We start from the raw sequence: 18,129 nt of genomic DNA on the forward strand, positions 1-18,129 counted from the left end.
CCCCCCCCTCCGCGATCTCACGAGTTGGCTACGCCCGAGGCCGCTTTTACGCGGGAAACGCTGTCATCATTGAGGGACATCTTAGCGGCGTCTCCTCCTGCACCACCACTACCCACAGCAGCACGGACACCGCGAGGACAGCCGCCGCTACAACAACAACTAACCACAATCAGTCTCCACCACCACCACAAGCAGCAGCAGCCACGGGCACCGCGGCGACTCGCCATGGCGCTCACGCTCCCCGACGACGTGAAGGAGAGGTGAGGGAGGCTGCGGTGGTTGATCGTCGATGGCGGTGATGATGGTTGGTGGGTCGTGGTGGATGGGTAGTTGATGATTGTCATGGTGATGATAACGGAGGTGGTGGTGGTTGGCGATGGTGGTGTTAGTGGTCGTAGTGGTATAGTCGTTCATTTATGAGGGGGCAGTGGTGCAGTGGTCAGCGCCATGGTTAATGATCGTCAGCCATGGTCTATCCACTGCCGGATAAATCCTTCTCTCCGAATCGTCGCCATGGCTCGCCGTCAATGCACACGGGAGTTAATTGAATCGCAACATCTCGGCAACGGGCACCCTCGGTCGCGTTTCTTTCGCCTCCAACCCCTTGGGCCCCCCCCCGAACCCCTTGGGCCCCCCCCCGAACCCCTTGGGCCCCCCCCCAACCCCTTGCCCCCCCCCCCCAACCCCTTGCCCCCCCCCCAACCCCTTGCCCCCCCCCAACCCCTTGGGCCCCCCCCAACCCCTTGGGCCCCCCCCCAACCCCTTGGGCCCCCCCAACCCCTTGGGCCCCCCCCAACCCCTTCCCCCCCCCAACCCCTTGGGCCCCCCCCCAACCCCTTGGGCCCCCCCCCAACCCCTTGGGCCCCCCCCCCGCCACTCCGTCGTTAGTGTCGTCCGTCACAATGGCAGAGGCGTCTTCTCGCCCAAGTTCGCGGCGAGCGGCACCGCAGACTTCGATTCGGGAATCTCTGAGGTTCGATTACCGGCCTCGACTAACAAGGCCAGCCCCTCATCCATTAATAAGTAATGCACGGTTCGCGGTGCAGGTGTGTGTGTGTGAGAACGCCTGCGCTGGGGAGACAAAGGTGGCCGAGCGTGCCTTGGATACGACCATCGCCAACCCCTCTTGATGTGTGCAGACGCTAATAGGTGTTCGCTAACAGCAGTTTCCACGACGGTGCTATTGGGCGTTTTTGTGTGTAAGGTTGGCATGTCTGTGGTGCGGTACTGCGCGTTGTCAGCGTGAGGTATGGGCCAAATATTACTCGTACGCCGCACGGGCTGGGGAGTTCATTATCCAGCAGTAGTTTGACATATGCGTGTGCATGCGTGCGTGACTCGTGCCACGATATCACAGTCTTCTAGCTGTACAATTTCCCGCCATGGACGTCACTGTTGCACGTGTTTCCTTAACCTTGCGTCGACTTCCTGAAATCGCCGAGGGACTTGGTGCGGTGTGTGTCAAAACATCAGAGGGGGAGACAAAGACGACCGGGCGCGGTGTTATCACCCAAGAACCAGTGTGCCGCTCGGGCCTTAATAGGTGCTTTCAAACACCACTTGCAATCGCCCGCCACCCCCAGAGTGTGCATGGCCACACGGCGTGGTGATCTTTGTTTTAGTGGTGCCAGACAGCATCGCCTTGCCACGAACACGCTTGGGTGCTGTGTACGGCACGCTCTTTGGTTGCTAATTTTGATTGAATATACGTTGCAGTTTTGAAATATGTATATCCTCAATTGTAGACAACATGAAATCGTCATATCAAGAGTTTAACATCTTCAGTTGTCAATATAACTATGCTGCATCTCAATGTGTTGTTGATTCTCAATTGCCTGCCTAATTGAATCTACGACGTATGAAGGACGCAGCTAGTTTATATTCTGTACGTTCAATCCCGGTTGGATAGTTTGTTCGGTTCGATTGCTCTGGCCTGGGCGGACACACACCACGTGCAGCGATCTGTCGCGTGCTATTCGTTGCTGTGTTTGGGTTGTTTCATTTCCGGAAATAGGTGTATTAAGAAAACTTATTTAAGGAAGTTAACGTTAAATACGTTATATTCTTAGCTCTTTCGGTAAAGTCACGTTGAAGGGAAACAATAAAATATATATAAACAATAAAAATTCTCACGACGTTTCGACCATAACACAAACGGTCGTCATCAGGTGTGAAAAAACCAACGGCAAGAAACATTTGAAAGAAGTGGATGGTCTGCAATTAATTTGTTTATTTTTAAAACGGTGTATTTATTTATAAAAAACGTCAGCGCCACGCGCAGCGATTTGGCAGTTTATTTAGAAGGACGAGTCCATCTATGTTCTGAGAAGAGGAGGGGGGAGACGAAAAATTAATGTATGCTGTCTGAAAGCCACCGTAAGCGTGAACAATCAATTAAGACCTGAAATGGTTTATCAAATCCTTCCAATGATTGCTAAGCCATAATCCATCTTCTCTGTGCTTGTATATGTGGATAGCCTCATGAACGAATCTCTCATGGTAGCCAGATGGCTTACAAAGAACCTCTGTCTTGGAAAAGTCAATGTCATGTGAGCCTACTGATAAATCCTTTCACTGGAAAAACCACCTCTGCGGTACAAAATTATACTCACCTGGTATCGACAATCAAGGGTATTTCCCTGTCCCCAGACGACCTGCTTGTCAGTTTTTATGTAGTTTCCTTATTTACCAAGGTTCCTGTACCTGACACCATCGCAATCATTGAAGACTTGGTTCATCAAGGACTAAACACTGAGGTACCCCCCCTGGTGAGACACTGTTTAACCAAAACATACTTCACTTGGAATGTAACTTTCTACAAACAAACTGAGGGCACCCCAATGGGCTCCCCCCTATCTCCGGTTATAGCTAACATTGTCATGGAGAAATTTGAGACTGACGCCATCCAGATTGCCACTCTGCGCCCAACCTTATGGAAGAGGTACGTGGATGACACTTTTGTCATCTGGCCACATGGCCGGCTTGCTCTAGACCAATTCTTCGACCACATCAATTCCATACACCCAGCCATCAGATTTACCATGGAAGTCGAAAAAGATGGCAAGCTACCTTTTTTGGATGTCCTAATAAAAAAGAGACCTGATGGTTCAATGAGCCACTCTGTCTACAGGAAAGCTACCCATACGGATGCTTATCTGAAACCGGATTCCCACCACCATCCATCACAGAAGAATTCTCTCATCAAGACTCTGTACCATAGAGCCCAATGCATATCTGACCAGGAACACATAGGCAGTGAGCTCAAGCACGTACACCAAGCTCGTAAGGCTAATGGTTACTCCGACTATACAATCCGCAAAGCTATCACTCAAACCATGAAGAAGGACCCTCTTGAGGAGCCTTTCAAAACCATCACTCTACCCTACATTGCGGGGATCACAAAAAATATCTCCAAAATCTTGACTAAACACAAGATCCAGGTCCGTTTCAACACATTACATAAAATCCGTGATCTGGTTCCTTCTGTAAAAGATGTGATTCCGGACATACAGTACCCTGGTGTCTACAAACTAAGTTGCCTCTGTGGTAGTAGTTACATTGGAGAAACCAAATGACATGTCTCGGACCGCATTCGTGAACACAAAGCAGACCTTAAACACGGTAGGACCAACACCTCGGCCGTGGCAGATCATTGTTATCAGTCAGTAGGCTGACATGACATTGCCTTTTCCAAGAGAGAGGTTCTTTGTAAGCCATCTGGCTACCATGAGAGATGCGTTCATGAGGCTATCCACATATACAAGCACAGAGACAATTTCAACCGAGAAGATGGATTCTGGCTTAGCAATCATTGGAAGGATTTGATAAACCATTTCAGGTCTTAATTGATTGTTCACGCTTACGGTGGCTTTCAGACAGCATACATTAATTTTTCGTCTCCCCCCTCTTCTCAGAATATAGATGGACTCGTCCTTCTAAGTAAACTGCCAAATCGCTGCGCGTGGCGCCGGCGTTTTTTAATTAATTAATACATACACCGTTTAAAAATAAATACATTATTGCAAACCGACACTTCTTTCAAATGTTTCTTGCCGTTGTTTTTTTCACACCTGATGACGACCGTTTGTGTTATGGTCGAAACGTCGTGATAATTTTTTTATTGTTTTATATATTTTTATGGTTTCCCTTCAACGTGACTTTACCGAAAGAGCTAAGAATATGAATTACTGCAGTCACGAAAGCTTTAAATCAAAAAGTTAAATACGTTATTGAATGTTTGCCGATAATTGATGATATACAAGTTTATGAAATGTCCAAATTTGAGGAAGTGTGCAATATATAATACATGTATATATGTTTTTCAAAAATGTAAACAGCAAGAAATATGCCATAGTTGTAGCCTTACTGGAAAGCATGGGATAGTATTGTAAAAACAATGACTAATTATAATCACTGCAGTGATTATGCCTATAAAATCACTCTCAATGTGACATCGTGTGATATCACAGAAAGCTAAGCAGGTTATGAGTCTGTTTGGTGCTTGGATGGAAGACCGCCATGCACAATGTTGTTATTGGCTGTGGGTTTATGTGGTGGTGGGGTTAGAGGGCAGTGCAACACAATCCATTGCTCTGCTGTCCTATGCTGTCTCCCCACCCTGCACTGAACGTTGTGGGGGAGTGTGGTCAAAATAGCTCCCAAGACGGTGTGTGGAGTCCCCCCCCCCCGTCCAGCAATGTATTTAACAAAGGTCTGTACGTACGTGTGGGGTGCAATACTGTGATGGAGAACTTTTGGCGAGTGGTCCTTGTGGAGGTAGTGCGTGTACGCATAAACATATCATTAGGGCTTCTGATTTTACGTGTTTATTTTTCTTAAAAAAATGTAGTACTTTCTACCTGTCCAAAAGTGAGTTTCGTGGTGGTTCAATAGTTTTGCATTCCATGTATGTGCTGTATCCTTTCATATCATACTATAGTAATATATCGGTTTACATCTCCCCCTTTTACATCGTTTCGCAAATACGTCGTTACTTTATTAATATCACTACCTAATTTGCGTCGCCTCAACCCACACTTAAGTTGCTGACAGCATCCGTGTTTTCTCATATCCGTCGCCTCAGCAAAAGCACATCAACCTGCTCTTGTTTGCCTCTTTCATCGTTTTGAATATGGTCCACCTTCAAAAACTTGCCTAAGGTACATGCTGTGCTCTGTAGTGTTTCCATACTCTGAAGTGCACGTGGTAGACTAAGGAGGAACTCAAGGACATGGATTTACTGATTGCGCCATGCTGCTGCGTGTGGCAGTCGTGGTACTTCCGCATCTCCGATTAGTAGGGTTGGCTACGGATGGTGTGAAAGAAGTCCTTAATACATATTTTTTGTGCTCTTTTTTTCGATTGGTTATCTAAATAAATGACATTTAAATCTTGACTTAAAGCTTTCGTGACTGCAGGAATTCATATTCTTGGGTCTTTCAGTAAAGTCGCGTAGATCGGTTCAAAGAAAAAACAATTATTTGAACCTAAAGAAGAGTTTTTTTTCTTTGAACCTATCTATGCGACTTAACCGTAAGACCCAAGAATATGAAATGACATTTACTTTGAATCCATGCAATTTCTGTAATATATGCATATAAATAAAATATTTTTTTTGACATGTGGAGTAACCGTTTCCATTCAGGTCAACACAAGCAGAGCAACAATTTGTGTTGGGTTTTTTTGGGGCTTATTAATTTATTGGGGTTATTTGGTTAAAATAAAAAAAGTATAGAATTCCTGATAATCGCAAAGTGACAGGCCATCGAGACATGAGTCTCTTTTGCAAGAGGGACCTGGAAACAAGCAATAATCTTAAGTACAGAAGGCTCGGTTAAAATATACAAAGCGGTCATCAACATCCATGAAATAATGGACAGATGTTTTTCTTAACCTAGGTTATAAGTTAAGATAGGGACAAATTGGCAAAGCTTTTAGGCAATTAAATACACACAGACTTTTAGGTTGAGTTATAGATTTATAAATTAAGGTATAATAGTTTAGGTCATCGTGATCAATGCCATGGATTTATTTCTGTTTGCTAGATCGTGAGTTATTGCAAAATCAAGACCCAACCTTCAAGGCCTACTTCTCGGCACTTTATGACCTTGGATCTTGATTGTTATTGTCGAATCCCATCCTTCATGGGCCACTCTTATGGTCTCATCATCATCTGAATTGAAATCGGCCCCTTAGGTGCCATACTTGGCTTGCCGTCCTTCATTAAAATACAAGTCCCACCCATTGCAACCTCCGCTTCCCGATTACATCTGAAGTCCTCTTGCTTTGTTCTATTCATGTAAACGATACAATGGAAAACAATAGTAACCAGATGCTGTATTGTTTATGCGTACATGTGGAATGCAGTTTTGGATGTAATGTGTGTTCTTGGGTATTAGAACATTCTATATTTTCCCGTCACATATGATGTAATTTTGCATGTTGCAGTATGGTATGGCCTTGTTGAGCGAATCTGTAATTTATTTTAATTTGTGCTTTATAGCGACTACTATAAGTGAGACTGCTCGGACAATGTCTCGCATTGAGACTGCTAAAAAAGCAACATGTGATAAACAAACATCTTCAGTTTTTCGTGCAAAATAATGTGCCATGTTGCATGTTTTTTACATTATTTACTCCATAATGTACTGCATAATATCGGATAATTCGTACACCTTCATACAGGCAGATACTGTACACTCATTTGTGGTTTGTCCTGTTTACTTGGCATTGGGACGTTTTGTACCTGAAGTAATGGGAACGTTTGCATCATTGATGTCACCTATTGTCACTATTAAAGTAATTTGAACAGCCAAGCTGTGAGTCGCCATGGCCCCTCGAATGTGGAACTTGGGCTGAATCTTTTGGATTCTAATGTGCTTATCAAAAGTGCGTGCGTTCAATGGACTGAGCCATTCCAGTTCTGTTTATATGGGCAGACAGGCCACACTGCCTTTTCGGTGGCCTCTTGTCTGAGAATATTTCTGACACTAAACCATCCACGCTTCATGTCTCCCGCACAGTCATGTGTGCGCTTGCTAAGCCATTGAGTAATTATGTCCATCAATTAAATTACATGGCACAGTGTCGCTTGAAAAAACGGCAGACATCGTTATCGTAATCATTATCAGGCACCTGCTCTCGTTGGGTTTTTAGAAATGTGCAGATAAAGTTCCCTGCCTTCTTGACAATAATGTGCAAAGCTTAAATATGCCAATACTAGTTAAACTGGACAGAATATGTGCAATTGTAAGTATAATGCATGTTTACTGAGGTTTGAAACAGATATCAAATATACCATTTTCCTTAAGCATGCTGTGATATGTGCAATATTGTCAGTTTTTCTTTGGCGGTTAGGCGTTGTGGTATAATTGGGCCATAGCACGTGGGTAAAACTGCCGTTAACGGTCATTTTCAAGACTATAAAGATACAGTATCCTATATTCTTGGTTCTTTCGGTAAAGTCACGTAGAAGGGAAACAATAAAATAATATAAATATATTTTTATTGTTTTATATTTTTATATGAAAAAAAATATTATATTTTTGTTTTATTTTTTTATTTTATTGTTTACCTTTTACATGACTTTACCGAAAAAAAACAAGAATATGAATCCCTGCAGTCACGAAAGCTTTAAATACAAAAAATACAGTACCCTATTTCATTTAAAAATCATTGCATGGACAAGATGAGTAGATATGGTCTAGGACTTCATAAATGAGTTGTAAACATTTTAGGAATGCTAATGTACAGTGATGAAAAGAGTAATTAAGTTTACATTTATTTTACCTGGAGATGGAAACTAATAATATAAGACAATGAGACGTTTATTCACAAGGGTGCCAGCCCTGGGTTATATCATACGTTCAGAATCTTTGAGGTGTAAAAAAAAAAGCTTCGATAACATAAATCTGAATTGCAGCAACAACTCCTCAGCCATGATCAATCCACTGCTGGATGAAGGCCATACCAATCTGCTACTGCCTCTCACGATCTTGCGATGGAACAATCCATCCAACACATTAACTTATTGAATCGCTCGATCTCCTCTGTTTGCGTTCTTTCAGATATCCAAAATTATATATAGATAGAAAAAGTACGATCGGTCGGATTATGAACAGTACTCATTGAAAACTTTGATGTTTTGTGTTAATCTGTGTGCAGGCTCGCAGAGTTGGAAGAACGCTTTCGGACAGAATGTTTAACAGAGAAGGTAAGTTGAAGGTAATTGTACTTCACAATTTGAGAGTCGCTAGGGCTATAGTGAGAACAATTATACACAGAATGAATGTTTTAAAGCGAGACCCTTATTGTGGCCGCTGCACTTTCTATAAGATATGGCTGTATGCATAACATAAACAGCTGCATGTAGGTACTTAATTCACGTATAATGGTATTTCTTTAAGCATTTTCACAATGTGCTCCCATCAGTTTTCATTGGCTGAAAAGAACAACTGTTCAAACAATTAGCAAATATAAATATGTTTTTATTAATGTTGATTTTTAAGCTCACATTTAATGCTTTGAATGGTACTTGAGAGAATAGATGCCTCATGGTTTATCGATTTAAATATATTATAGTATAGGTATTGCTGATTGAACTGTTAATCTATAAAGTCATTTTTTATATTAAAACACAATCTAATAAAGAGTACAGTCACTTTATGGAAAAAGCGTATTACTGGTAGGAACCTCCTGGTTAGACCAGCCCACGATTATTGTGTCCATCTGTCGTGCATCCAAAAATGGGAGGGGTGGGGCTGGGTGGAGAGGGGAGGGTGGGAGGGGCTGGGTGGGGAGGGCGGGGCTGGGTGGGGAGGGCGGGGCTGGGTGGGGAGGGCGGGGTTGGGTTGGAGGGGTGGGGCTGGGTGGGAGGGGTGGGGCTGGGTGGGGAGGGGCTGGTCACCCCGTGGTGACCTTATAAAACTCAACGTTTAACCTACTCACGCCGGCTTGTGCCCGCCCTCACAGTCGGGCATATTTGCGGAATACACCACGTGGTGCCGCCGTTGACCCTGGCCATTGACCGAGCAACCCAACGTTCCTACCAGCTCCCTCCGCAGGAATGTGTTTTATTGCAGTCCAGATAAATGTTACATCCTTCTGTCAATCCACTGCAGGATAAAATGCCCCTTAATTGTTGACTATACTTCACTATATTATTCGGTTCGAGTTGGTGAAGAGGAAGCCCTGGACCAGTTTAGATATCGCTCACACTGATGTGAGACATGGGTAGGCATGTAACTGTGTCACTGGGTTTATAGTGCAATGCACTAACCATGGCACCACTTCTCCCTCCATGCAAATACAACTCTACACATGTCACAGAACATGAAAAAATGCTAACAGTAGCTTTGAATCAAATCATGACCACAAATTGTGACAATTCCTTAAATCACTGAAGAAGTGAATCTTTACATGTTTATGGTATCCATACAGGCTTTTATGTAGCCCAAATGTAAGCTGTGGTTGACATCTTATTTCACACAGGGATACATGAAGAAAAAGCTGGGCCTGGTGCAACCTTTTCTTTCTGGTGAGGTGAAAACCCAGCTGGAAACGCTGCAGGAAGAGTTGAAGGAGGAAGACATCACAGAGGTAAAGTGGTAACACACTTATGATCCATGCACTGTAGCAACACAGCACAATTTGAGACGTGTTCTTGCTTTAAGAGAGCACCTATAATAAAAAAAAAATATCACTTGAGTGTTTCCGCGGCGAGGGTTGGTTCACCGCTATGCTTTGACAATGCACCTCCGATTAGCACGGTTGGCTACGTAAGGTCCGAAATAAGTTCTACATACATACATTCAATGCACCTGCAACTCTAAATCGGTTTAAACAAAAGTGATTTGTATACGGTTCACTTTACGCATAAATTGTAGCCACCTTTGTGGATTGCTTTGAGTATTTCCAGTTGGTATGCATCTCCAACACAATGACAGACAATGACATACGTTATCACTGTGCCAAAATACCAGTTCTCTCTGTGCATTACATACAGTGCAGGCCATGTCGGTCACTTGACTAAATTGCCCATGCTGGTAAATGCAAGTTAGTTAAAGTGAGGAGCGTAGATGTTGAGTACAACAATTTATTTTGCTGAACTACCGTCTATTGCCTACAATGTAGCCCACACCCTAGTTCATAGTGAGAGAAAAATCATAAGAAATGATGATTTATTTAAAATTCCTAACACAGCGGTATGTATGTATATATATTGTATGTAGCCAGCCATTCTAATCGTAGGTGCCCCCACTCCCTGTACCCCCTACAGAAGGGGTACTTAAACAAAGTTAAGACACTTCTCCTTCGGGAGCTTCCAAAGCTGGAGGAAGAAGGCTCGGAAAAGCCCCACCAGAATGGTGCTGCCAAAAACGGCAAGGTGAATCACGGAAAGAATGGGACCACGCACCATGCCGCCACTGCCGCCGCCGCCACCACCGCCACTGCCTGCAAAACCGAATCTGTGGAGGCCAACGGGGATGAGGCGGCAACAGAGAATGGAGACGCGCACCCCGCAATGGCCAATGGCTCGCCTGAATGCTCCGGCAAGGCAGTAGCCAATGGTGACGGGCTTGTGTTCGTCAAGTCCGATGCGGAGATGGACGATGGGGAAGTGGAGGGAGATGATGCTGAACCTACGTCGTCGTCATCGTCCTCCTCCTCGGCGGCCTCTGCCGGGAAAACGCGGGGTCGCAAAAAGAAGCAGGCGGCCGAAGCGGGTGGGCACCTTAATAAGACAGCTGTTTTGTGGAATATTGAGAAAAGCACCTATATTTATAGTGGGGAAAAATCACCAATTCGTTAAATGTGAATGTTTTATTGGTTCGTGAAATAATTGATAATATATACGTGCACAAGTTTGTTTTGTGATGAGATTTTTTATTTGTCACTCCATGAGAGTGGTCTTTATTGTCAAAATACAACACAGTACTATGCTGACGTATAAGTCTAAAGTTTTTCTCAAGTCTGAAGTAAATATCAACATTTAAAATTGGTCTAAGAAAATCATAAATAATCGAGAAAATGGAAAAGTTATGAATGGATAAAAAATATATATATATAACATGCAGAACACGGAATTGTCCATGTTAACACGTTTATGCTGATTACATTGGATCTTAAGAGTAAAAGAATCTGTTTTCCCCTCTGCTATTTCAGGATAGTTGCATAGCAAAATGTTATGCAATTGCAAATAATGAACTGCTGTTGCCATTTATTGTGATGCTTGTTCAATTAGAACATTTGCAGTTGGAAAACATAATTAAGGGGAAATGTCACGCCAACCGAAATTTTATTGAGAATCATCTAGACTTTCAGCCCGATCAAGCTATCAAAATTCTTATCAATCTTTGGTTGTCAGTAAAATATTTTTACACTTTTCCTTCTGGCATTTTCCATTTTCATGGGGTGTGCTTCGTTGTTCTTCTCTGCTCATTCTGTCCTGGGCCATCTCTAAACACACTGCAGTTCTTGATATTCTGCTTCACCACTTGAAACCACCTCATTCAATGTCCATCACCTTTCTTCTGATGTGCTTTTTGTCTCTTATTACGACATGTGCTAGCCATCTGAGTCGGCTCTTTTCTCAACTTAGTTGAGATGGGCACGACTTGCCTATACTTCAGTATCTTTTCCAGTCCTGCAATCTTTCTACGCATCGTTAAAAACATTCCAGCATGACACTCAGATTTTTTTGTCTCACAGCTCGCTTTTTTAGGCGCATATATTGTGATGAATCCGATAGCCCTTGCCCACTTTTAACCCCTCTCAGAGAGTGAATCTGTGCGTCACTTTAAGGGGATGCCCGAGCTTTTATAGTGTTCTAGGAACAAATTAATCTTAATAGGGTTTTTCCCATTTTTTCTGGCAACAAAACTGAAACCTTTTTACCAGGATTCATGTCTGCATTAACCACAATACCTGCAGTCAAAATGCAAACAAAAAGTAAATCTTAGTTTGGTGGCCTGCTTCCTTTAAGATGCCAACCTTCACTAATTTTCCTCCTGGGATAGAGTCCAGTTTTGCTATTTATAATTCCTACGAACGGAACATTCACACCATTATCTGTAACTAATTCTAGACGTATTACTGTCACTCTAGATGAATACAAATACAGTGGTACCTCGTTATATGTCGTTAATTCGTTCCAGAAGGTAGGAGGACTTATACCGAAAATGACGAATACCAAACGAATTTTTCCCATAAGAAATAAAGGGAAAGGAAATAATCCGTTCCAGAGTATAAGAAATTATATTTTATATGGCATAGTATACATTAATGGGGTTGTATACAATAATGTAGACACTACTTATTACTTAAATGCATACATAAATTAAAATAAATGCATGTGAAAGTTCACAGAGTTATAACAAGGGTTGTGCACTGAACGAGATCTACAGGCAGACTGAGGAGCGGCGCTTTGTTTCAGTCGTGAACGGGGTACTCGCGGGTACGCGGTGACTCATCCCGACCCATACAAGTTCTAGCAAGCGTGTCGTTTCCCAAGCAAGACGTCATATCCCAAGATATATTTTCTCGTCAAAACACGACGTATACCAAATTCGACGTATTCCAAAGCGGTCGTATACCGAGGTATGACTGTACAGGGTGTTTAAAAATGTGGGACCCAATTTCATAGCAGTACATTTCACAATGGCAACTAGTTACAATTACACAAAAAGTTACAAACGGTTTAATGAGTTATCAAGTTTTACTAACGATTTTATAAATGCACTACGTGCCCTCCACCTGCTGTACGGACAACATCGAGACGATAGTTGAATTCGTCCCAAACGCCTGTCCAAGTGTCTTCTTCCACTGAAGTTACCGCTGCCGTGATTCTGTTTTTGAGGTCATCCAGATTAGTCGCTAATGGTGGCACAAAAACACCACGGGTCTTTGACGTATTCCCACAACAAAAGTCGCAGGGTGTGATGTCTGGGGATCTTGGGGGCCAAGAGTGTAGCGCCAAGTCTTGGAGTCCTGTGCGACCTATCCAACATTGAGGCAGTGTGTCTTGCGAATGACTGAGGCTCGGGGCTGTTTGTGCACTGGGAGAGGCATCTAGCGGTAATCATTTGAAACTCTATGCCCCGCCCTTTCAAGTGGTAAGAGTAATTAATGGTCGGTTTGTGATTGCAAAGATATAGTGATTTCAAATCGGGTCCATCTTTTTTAAACATCCTGTAGTTATAGTGATTCAAAAAACGTTATCCAATGTGAGCAAGTTGAATGTTAAGCCAATTACCTACAGTGTATGCAACGATTAGTATAACTGGCACTTAACTGGTTTAAGTGGAGGGGTATGCCCAATAAATTAAGCATTTTTCACGAAGAACTATTACGTGATACATTAGTTGCTGACAATGTGCGAAGGTTGACACTCTGAACATGTCTCCTTGTAGAATTGAATTTCGGTTGATGTTCCGTTTTATACTTGATGACAGTTGAATTTACACTTTCATATTCGCAGCAGAACTCGCAAGTCCCCGTGGTCGAGGTGGTCAGCGTGGCCGCAAGTCGGTGGGGGCAGCTGGGGGCAGCCAGCAAACCATCGCTTCAATGTTTGGCAAAGGGTTAGTGTCTCATGCTCACATCATGAACATCATGATCCAAGATCGTGCAGCCTATCGTGTGAGAGAGGCTTTGGCTGGCGTGAGGATTTAATCGGTTTTGTCAACGTTGCGATCTGCAGGTCTGTAAAACGCAAGTCGGAGGAGGCAAATGGAAAGGTGAAGGAAGAAGACATTCAAGATTCCCAGACTAAAGAGGTGAATATAATTTACTTTCATTTGCATGCTGTTCATTTGTTCAAAGTATAAATAATTTGTGTGTGTATGCGAGTTGCGTTATGCCCAACATTAATCTTGTTGTGTTTAATTTAAATCAATTATGTAAATCTGGATTTTTCATTGCAATTCATTTGAGTCATTGTGAAAGCTGTCCAAATACTGTTTTAATGGGGTTCCACTGTATAAACATTGTCATACGCATTAATTACATGCTTAATTTTTTTGCTGGTCCTTTAAACATTCATTGTTCTTGTTGTTTTGATAAAGGAGGGTCTGGAGGACAAAAGGAGAAAAGTGGAATTGGTTGCTGAAAAGTAAGTAGGCTGTTGCTTTTGCCAGTTTTTAATTATATGGCTTAGACAACTTCAACTTTCATGATGACACCCATGTCCATCCATTATGATGCTGTATGACAACTGCCCCTCTTTTAATATTGCTGTATTGCATTACATTCTGATGAGTCCGTTCTAAACTTTGGTGTTTGTAGGTCACTATTGCTGTCTGATGCACCTGAAAGTTCACCTGCAAAGTTCAAACCAGCAAGGGTATGTATTTGTTGGAGTGTATTATATGACATTAGATATGCTGTACAGAATGAATATTCACTAGCATTTTAACTCGCGTTAAGTAGACTGTGGATTGCTTTTCCATTAACATTTCTGCATGAATGCCGTTTAAATTTACTCATGTTTTTGTCTTTATGGGTGGTTTGTCTCTTTTGCCTCTCTGAAGACCCCACCACCAAAGTGTACGGAGTGTAAGCAGTTTCTGGATGACCGTGACCTGAAATTGTTTCAAGGAGACCCAGATGATGCAGTAAGTTTCCTTTGTAATCGTTTCCCGCCTTCTTGCATATCATTATAGGCTGACTTTGCTGATGTAATTTAAGGGCTCAATTGTGTTAATTTGATAGTGTAAAGGCATAAGTTCACCACTCAGTTTTATCCATTTCACTTGTGTGTCCATTGTAAAAAATATATTTAACCGAAGTCCTTACAAATATATATATAAAACATGGCCAGTCCAATTTGGTAAATGGTCAGAATCTGAGCTGTTGAAAAAAATCATGTAATTTCTGTCATGTGACATTCCCAAGCACATGTTTTTGCCTTTTTAGATTTAAGGGTGACTCTTAAGGTCATGATGTTTTTTTCATTTATTGAAATAATCATATTTGACTTTGCCGAAATGTCAATTGCCTGACAATTCAAAACATGGTATAATCCAGTAGTTCTCAACAATTTTAGTTTGTTGGCCCCCAAATAAAGGCCATTTGTCCTCGCCCCATACCGGCCAAGCCCAAGCCTCACTTAAAATATCTATTGGCGTGTTGTGCATTCGTGTTTTGTTACTGCAATGTGGTGCCAATGGTTCTGCCTGCACATTAGCAACTTATACTGTACGGAATCCATGCCAGAGCCTGTCCCCCACCACCTCCCCTGAAATGCTGTTGGTGGGGGGTGCTGAACCACATCTTGAGACATGCTGGTAAGATGCGTCAGATTTATTCATGTAAACTTTTTACCCTGTTGTTTTCAGCTGGATGAGCCAGAGATGCTTACTGACGAGCGACTCTCGGTGTTTGAAAGCAACTCGGATGCGATGGAAAGCTACGATGACCTACCTCAGCACAAAGTTACAAACTTCAGGTACGTGTTGCGTCGCAGCATACACCAATGCATGTTTTCAAGACTCATTCGTGTGCAAGTAAACTTAATATTCTTAGACAGCTCCTTGAGAATTTCTTTTAACTTTTTGGAAAATACAGACGTCAACTATAGAACATTTATCTGAAAGTTTTAATGCCCACTTTGGATCTTTCTTCCATTGGTTCCAAATGATGTTATTTGTGCGTACAGTACAAACAATCCATGTTATAAAAAAAAACTATTACAACTATAATGAAGTCTGATTTATGTTTTTTGGGATTATGTGCTCCTTATGTTGTCATGTATGGAGACCGGCTGTGCAGTGGTTCGCACACTTTGCTATGAATCCAGTGACCTGAGGTCGATTGCTGGCCATGGCTTACTTCACAAACCCACACTGAGCAGCATGGTACAATGTACGTAAATGCCCCCATGACTGCCAAAAAATATATAAATCTGGCCCACAGCATGGGTAAGCCATTAATCCAGCAGTGGATTTACTCAGGCCTGTACATTTATAAATTAAATTATGACCATGTATTCCTGTGTGCATTTAATGTAGACCATTAATTGCTGAGAATTGCAGACTAATTGTTTTTGCATTCTCTTTGATCTACGCGCGTGATTTGGTTATGTCCGAGTGCAGCGTGTACGACCGCAAGCTGCACCTGTGTGCATTCGACACCGGACTCGTGGAAAAAAATGTGGAGCTTTATCTGAGTGGAGTCGTCAAGCCTATTTATGATGAGAATCCCTGCAATGATGGTGTGTACAAATCAAATAGCCATTGATAAAAAAAAAAAAAACTATTTCAATGTGTACATAGTTTCCTTTAGTTTTCTGACTTTTTGAATAATGTAGTATGTGAATAAACCATACATTAGTTTTTAATTGAAAACATCGAGATCAACTAAAATATACTTCATTTTTACAGTCATGTTAAAGTGTAGCTATTTGTCAAAATGTAATTGTTTTGTGATGTAACAATATTTAATTTGTATCCATCAGAAACGGTGCTCATTTTAAATATATAATGCAGCATTAAATCAGCATAGGAGATATACATTTCATGTTAATATAATTGCAAGGTTTCTATAGATAAGCTGCACTAATGATGGATTTACTTTGTTTGACTAGGTGGCGTGAGTGCCAAGAAGCTGGGTCCCATTAATTCATGGTGGACTACTGGGTTTGATGGAGGAGAAAAGGCCCTTGTTGGCATCACCACAGGTAAATGAGCAAAAGAGTCCTTCCATAGCTTCAGGAACTCACTCTGTAATATTACACATTTTCTCATATAATTGTGGATATAACTGTTCAATACACAGGGACACAGTGGTACTAATTATGTGCTGATGATAATTCAGCTTTTTGTGGGTGCTGTTATGCTTAAAACACACGTATGTGGCTCATTTCACATGTTGAAAGTTCCTCTGTCCGATTTTTGGGAAGACATGCCCATGACTCCATTAACAACTCAACTCAGGTGATGTTTTTTGGTAATTTTGTCAAAATGCGTCTGGTCCATGATGCTTGTTTATCATTCAACCCTCAGTTGTACCACGAACATTTTATTTCTACCCAATCTTGCCAAGTGGCCATGTGGTCTAAATTAGCAGTCATGTCATTAAACTAATACTTTACCAGAGGCCTTATTTATGGCTTGTGTTATTGTGCTCCAGCATTTGCCGACTACATCTTAATGAACCCAAGCGAGGAGTACGCCTCGACGTTTGCCGTGATGCAGGAGAAGATCTACATGTTCAAGATCGTCATCGAGTTCCTGCAGCACAATCGGGATGCCACCTATGAGGACCTGCTCAACAAGATCGAGGTCAGTCTCTTAGCGCAGGTGAAATCTGTAACGAGAACATTGCAAAATAAAAAAAAAAATGGCATATCACCGGATTTCTGCATGTCCCCTTTATTTATTAGAATGCCACTGCATGTGAAGCGTTATCATGATAGGTGAGTGATGGTGCTGTGCTACTGATTTTAGTAATCATCTTTCATTGACATTGTTCTTGCATAATCTATAAATATATGCTTAGAACAGCGACGATCAACATTGTTGGTATGGTGTCCCTCACGACCACCCTGCCCCCCTTGGTTACGAACACTGTGTTGCCTCGAGGCAACGTGGTGTTCGTAAGGTATTTGTGTCATAGGAATAGGTTTTACCCTTTTAACTGGCACAAAAACTGACACCTTTATTCAAGGCATCATGTCTGCAATAACCACAACACAAGCAGTCAAAATGCAAACAAAAAAGACAACTCTGATAATAATATGCACTGTCCTTGAATTATTATCAGAGTTGTCTTTTTTGTTTGCATTTTGACTGCTTGTGTTGTGGTTATTGCTAAACATGATGCCTTGAATAAAGGTGTCAGTTTTTGTGCCAGTTAAAAGGGTAAAAACCTATTCCTATATCTTGTTACTGGCAAAGGAGGTCTCATATTTGTGTCATGTTGTGTATTCATGTCTTTTGTTGCTGCGACGTAGAGATAAAATTCTCCCTCATTCAAAATGATCCTTCATGATATTTATGCCGCAGTCTGCGCTTCCCCTGAAAGGCTTCCAGGGGGGCATGACGCACAGATTGCAAACTGTTGGCTTCATAGCAAACTTGAACTGTTGTGTTGGATCCCAGAAAAAAAGCATAGTTTATCATATATTGTTAT

At 42.1% G+C, this 18,129-nt stretch overlaps 1 protein-coding gene across 6 annotated transcripts in view; it reads left to right on the forward strand.

Moving 5' to 3' along the window:
- The window catches only part of DNMT1 (DNA methyltransferase 1), a 62,092-nt gene continuing 43,963 nt past the window's right edge, over positions 1–18,129 (forward strand). Inside the window, exons 1-13 of one of the 6 annotated variants that reach the window (XM_076068744.1) lie at positions 1–260; positions 8,164–8,223; positions 9,490–9,597; positions 10,277–10,724; positions 13,478–13,580; positions 13,700–13,775; positions 14,064–14,110; positions 14,284–14,341; positions 14,529–14,612; positions 15,336–15,445; positions 16,092–16,210; positions 16,583–16,675; positions 17,128–17,279. In XM_076068744.1, coding sequence (XP_075924859.1) covers positions 8,197–8,223; positions 9,490–9,597; positions 10,277–10,724; positions 13,478–13,580; positions 13,700–13,775; positions 14,064–14,110; positions 14,284–14,341; positions 14,529–14,612; positions 15,336–15,445; positions 16,092–16,210; positions 16,583–16,675; positions 17,128–17,279 — 1,425 coding nt within the window. In that variant the 5' untranslated portion in view covers positions 1–260; positions 8,164–8,196. Of the gene's footprint in view, positions 261–1,054; positions 1,150–1,298; positions 1,544–8,163; positions 8,224–9,489; positions 9,598–10,276; positions 10,725–13,477; positions 13,581–13,699; positions 13,776–14,063; positions 14,111–14,283; positions 14,342–14,528; positions 14,613–15,335; positions 15,446–16,091; positions 16,211–16,582; positions 16,676–17,127; positions 17,280–18,129 lie in introns of those variants that run through there. The other 5 variants (XM_076068742.1, XM_076068743.1, XM_076068740.1 and 2 more) reach the window with 5 other exon arrangements.

This window comes from Petromyzon marinus, chromosome 22, assembly GCF_048934315.1.
Source record: "Petromyzon marinus isolate PM22_M1 ecotype Great Lakes invasive population chromosome 22, UKy_Petmar_22M1.pri1.0, whole genome shotgun sequence".
NCBI lineage: Eukaryota > Metazoa > Chordata > Hyperoartia > Petromyzontiformes > Petromyzontidae > Petromyzon > Petromyzon marinus.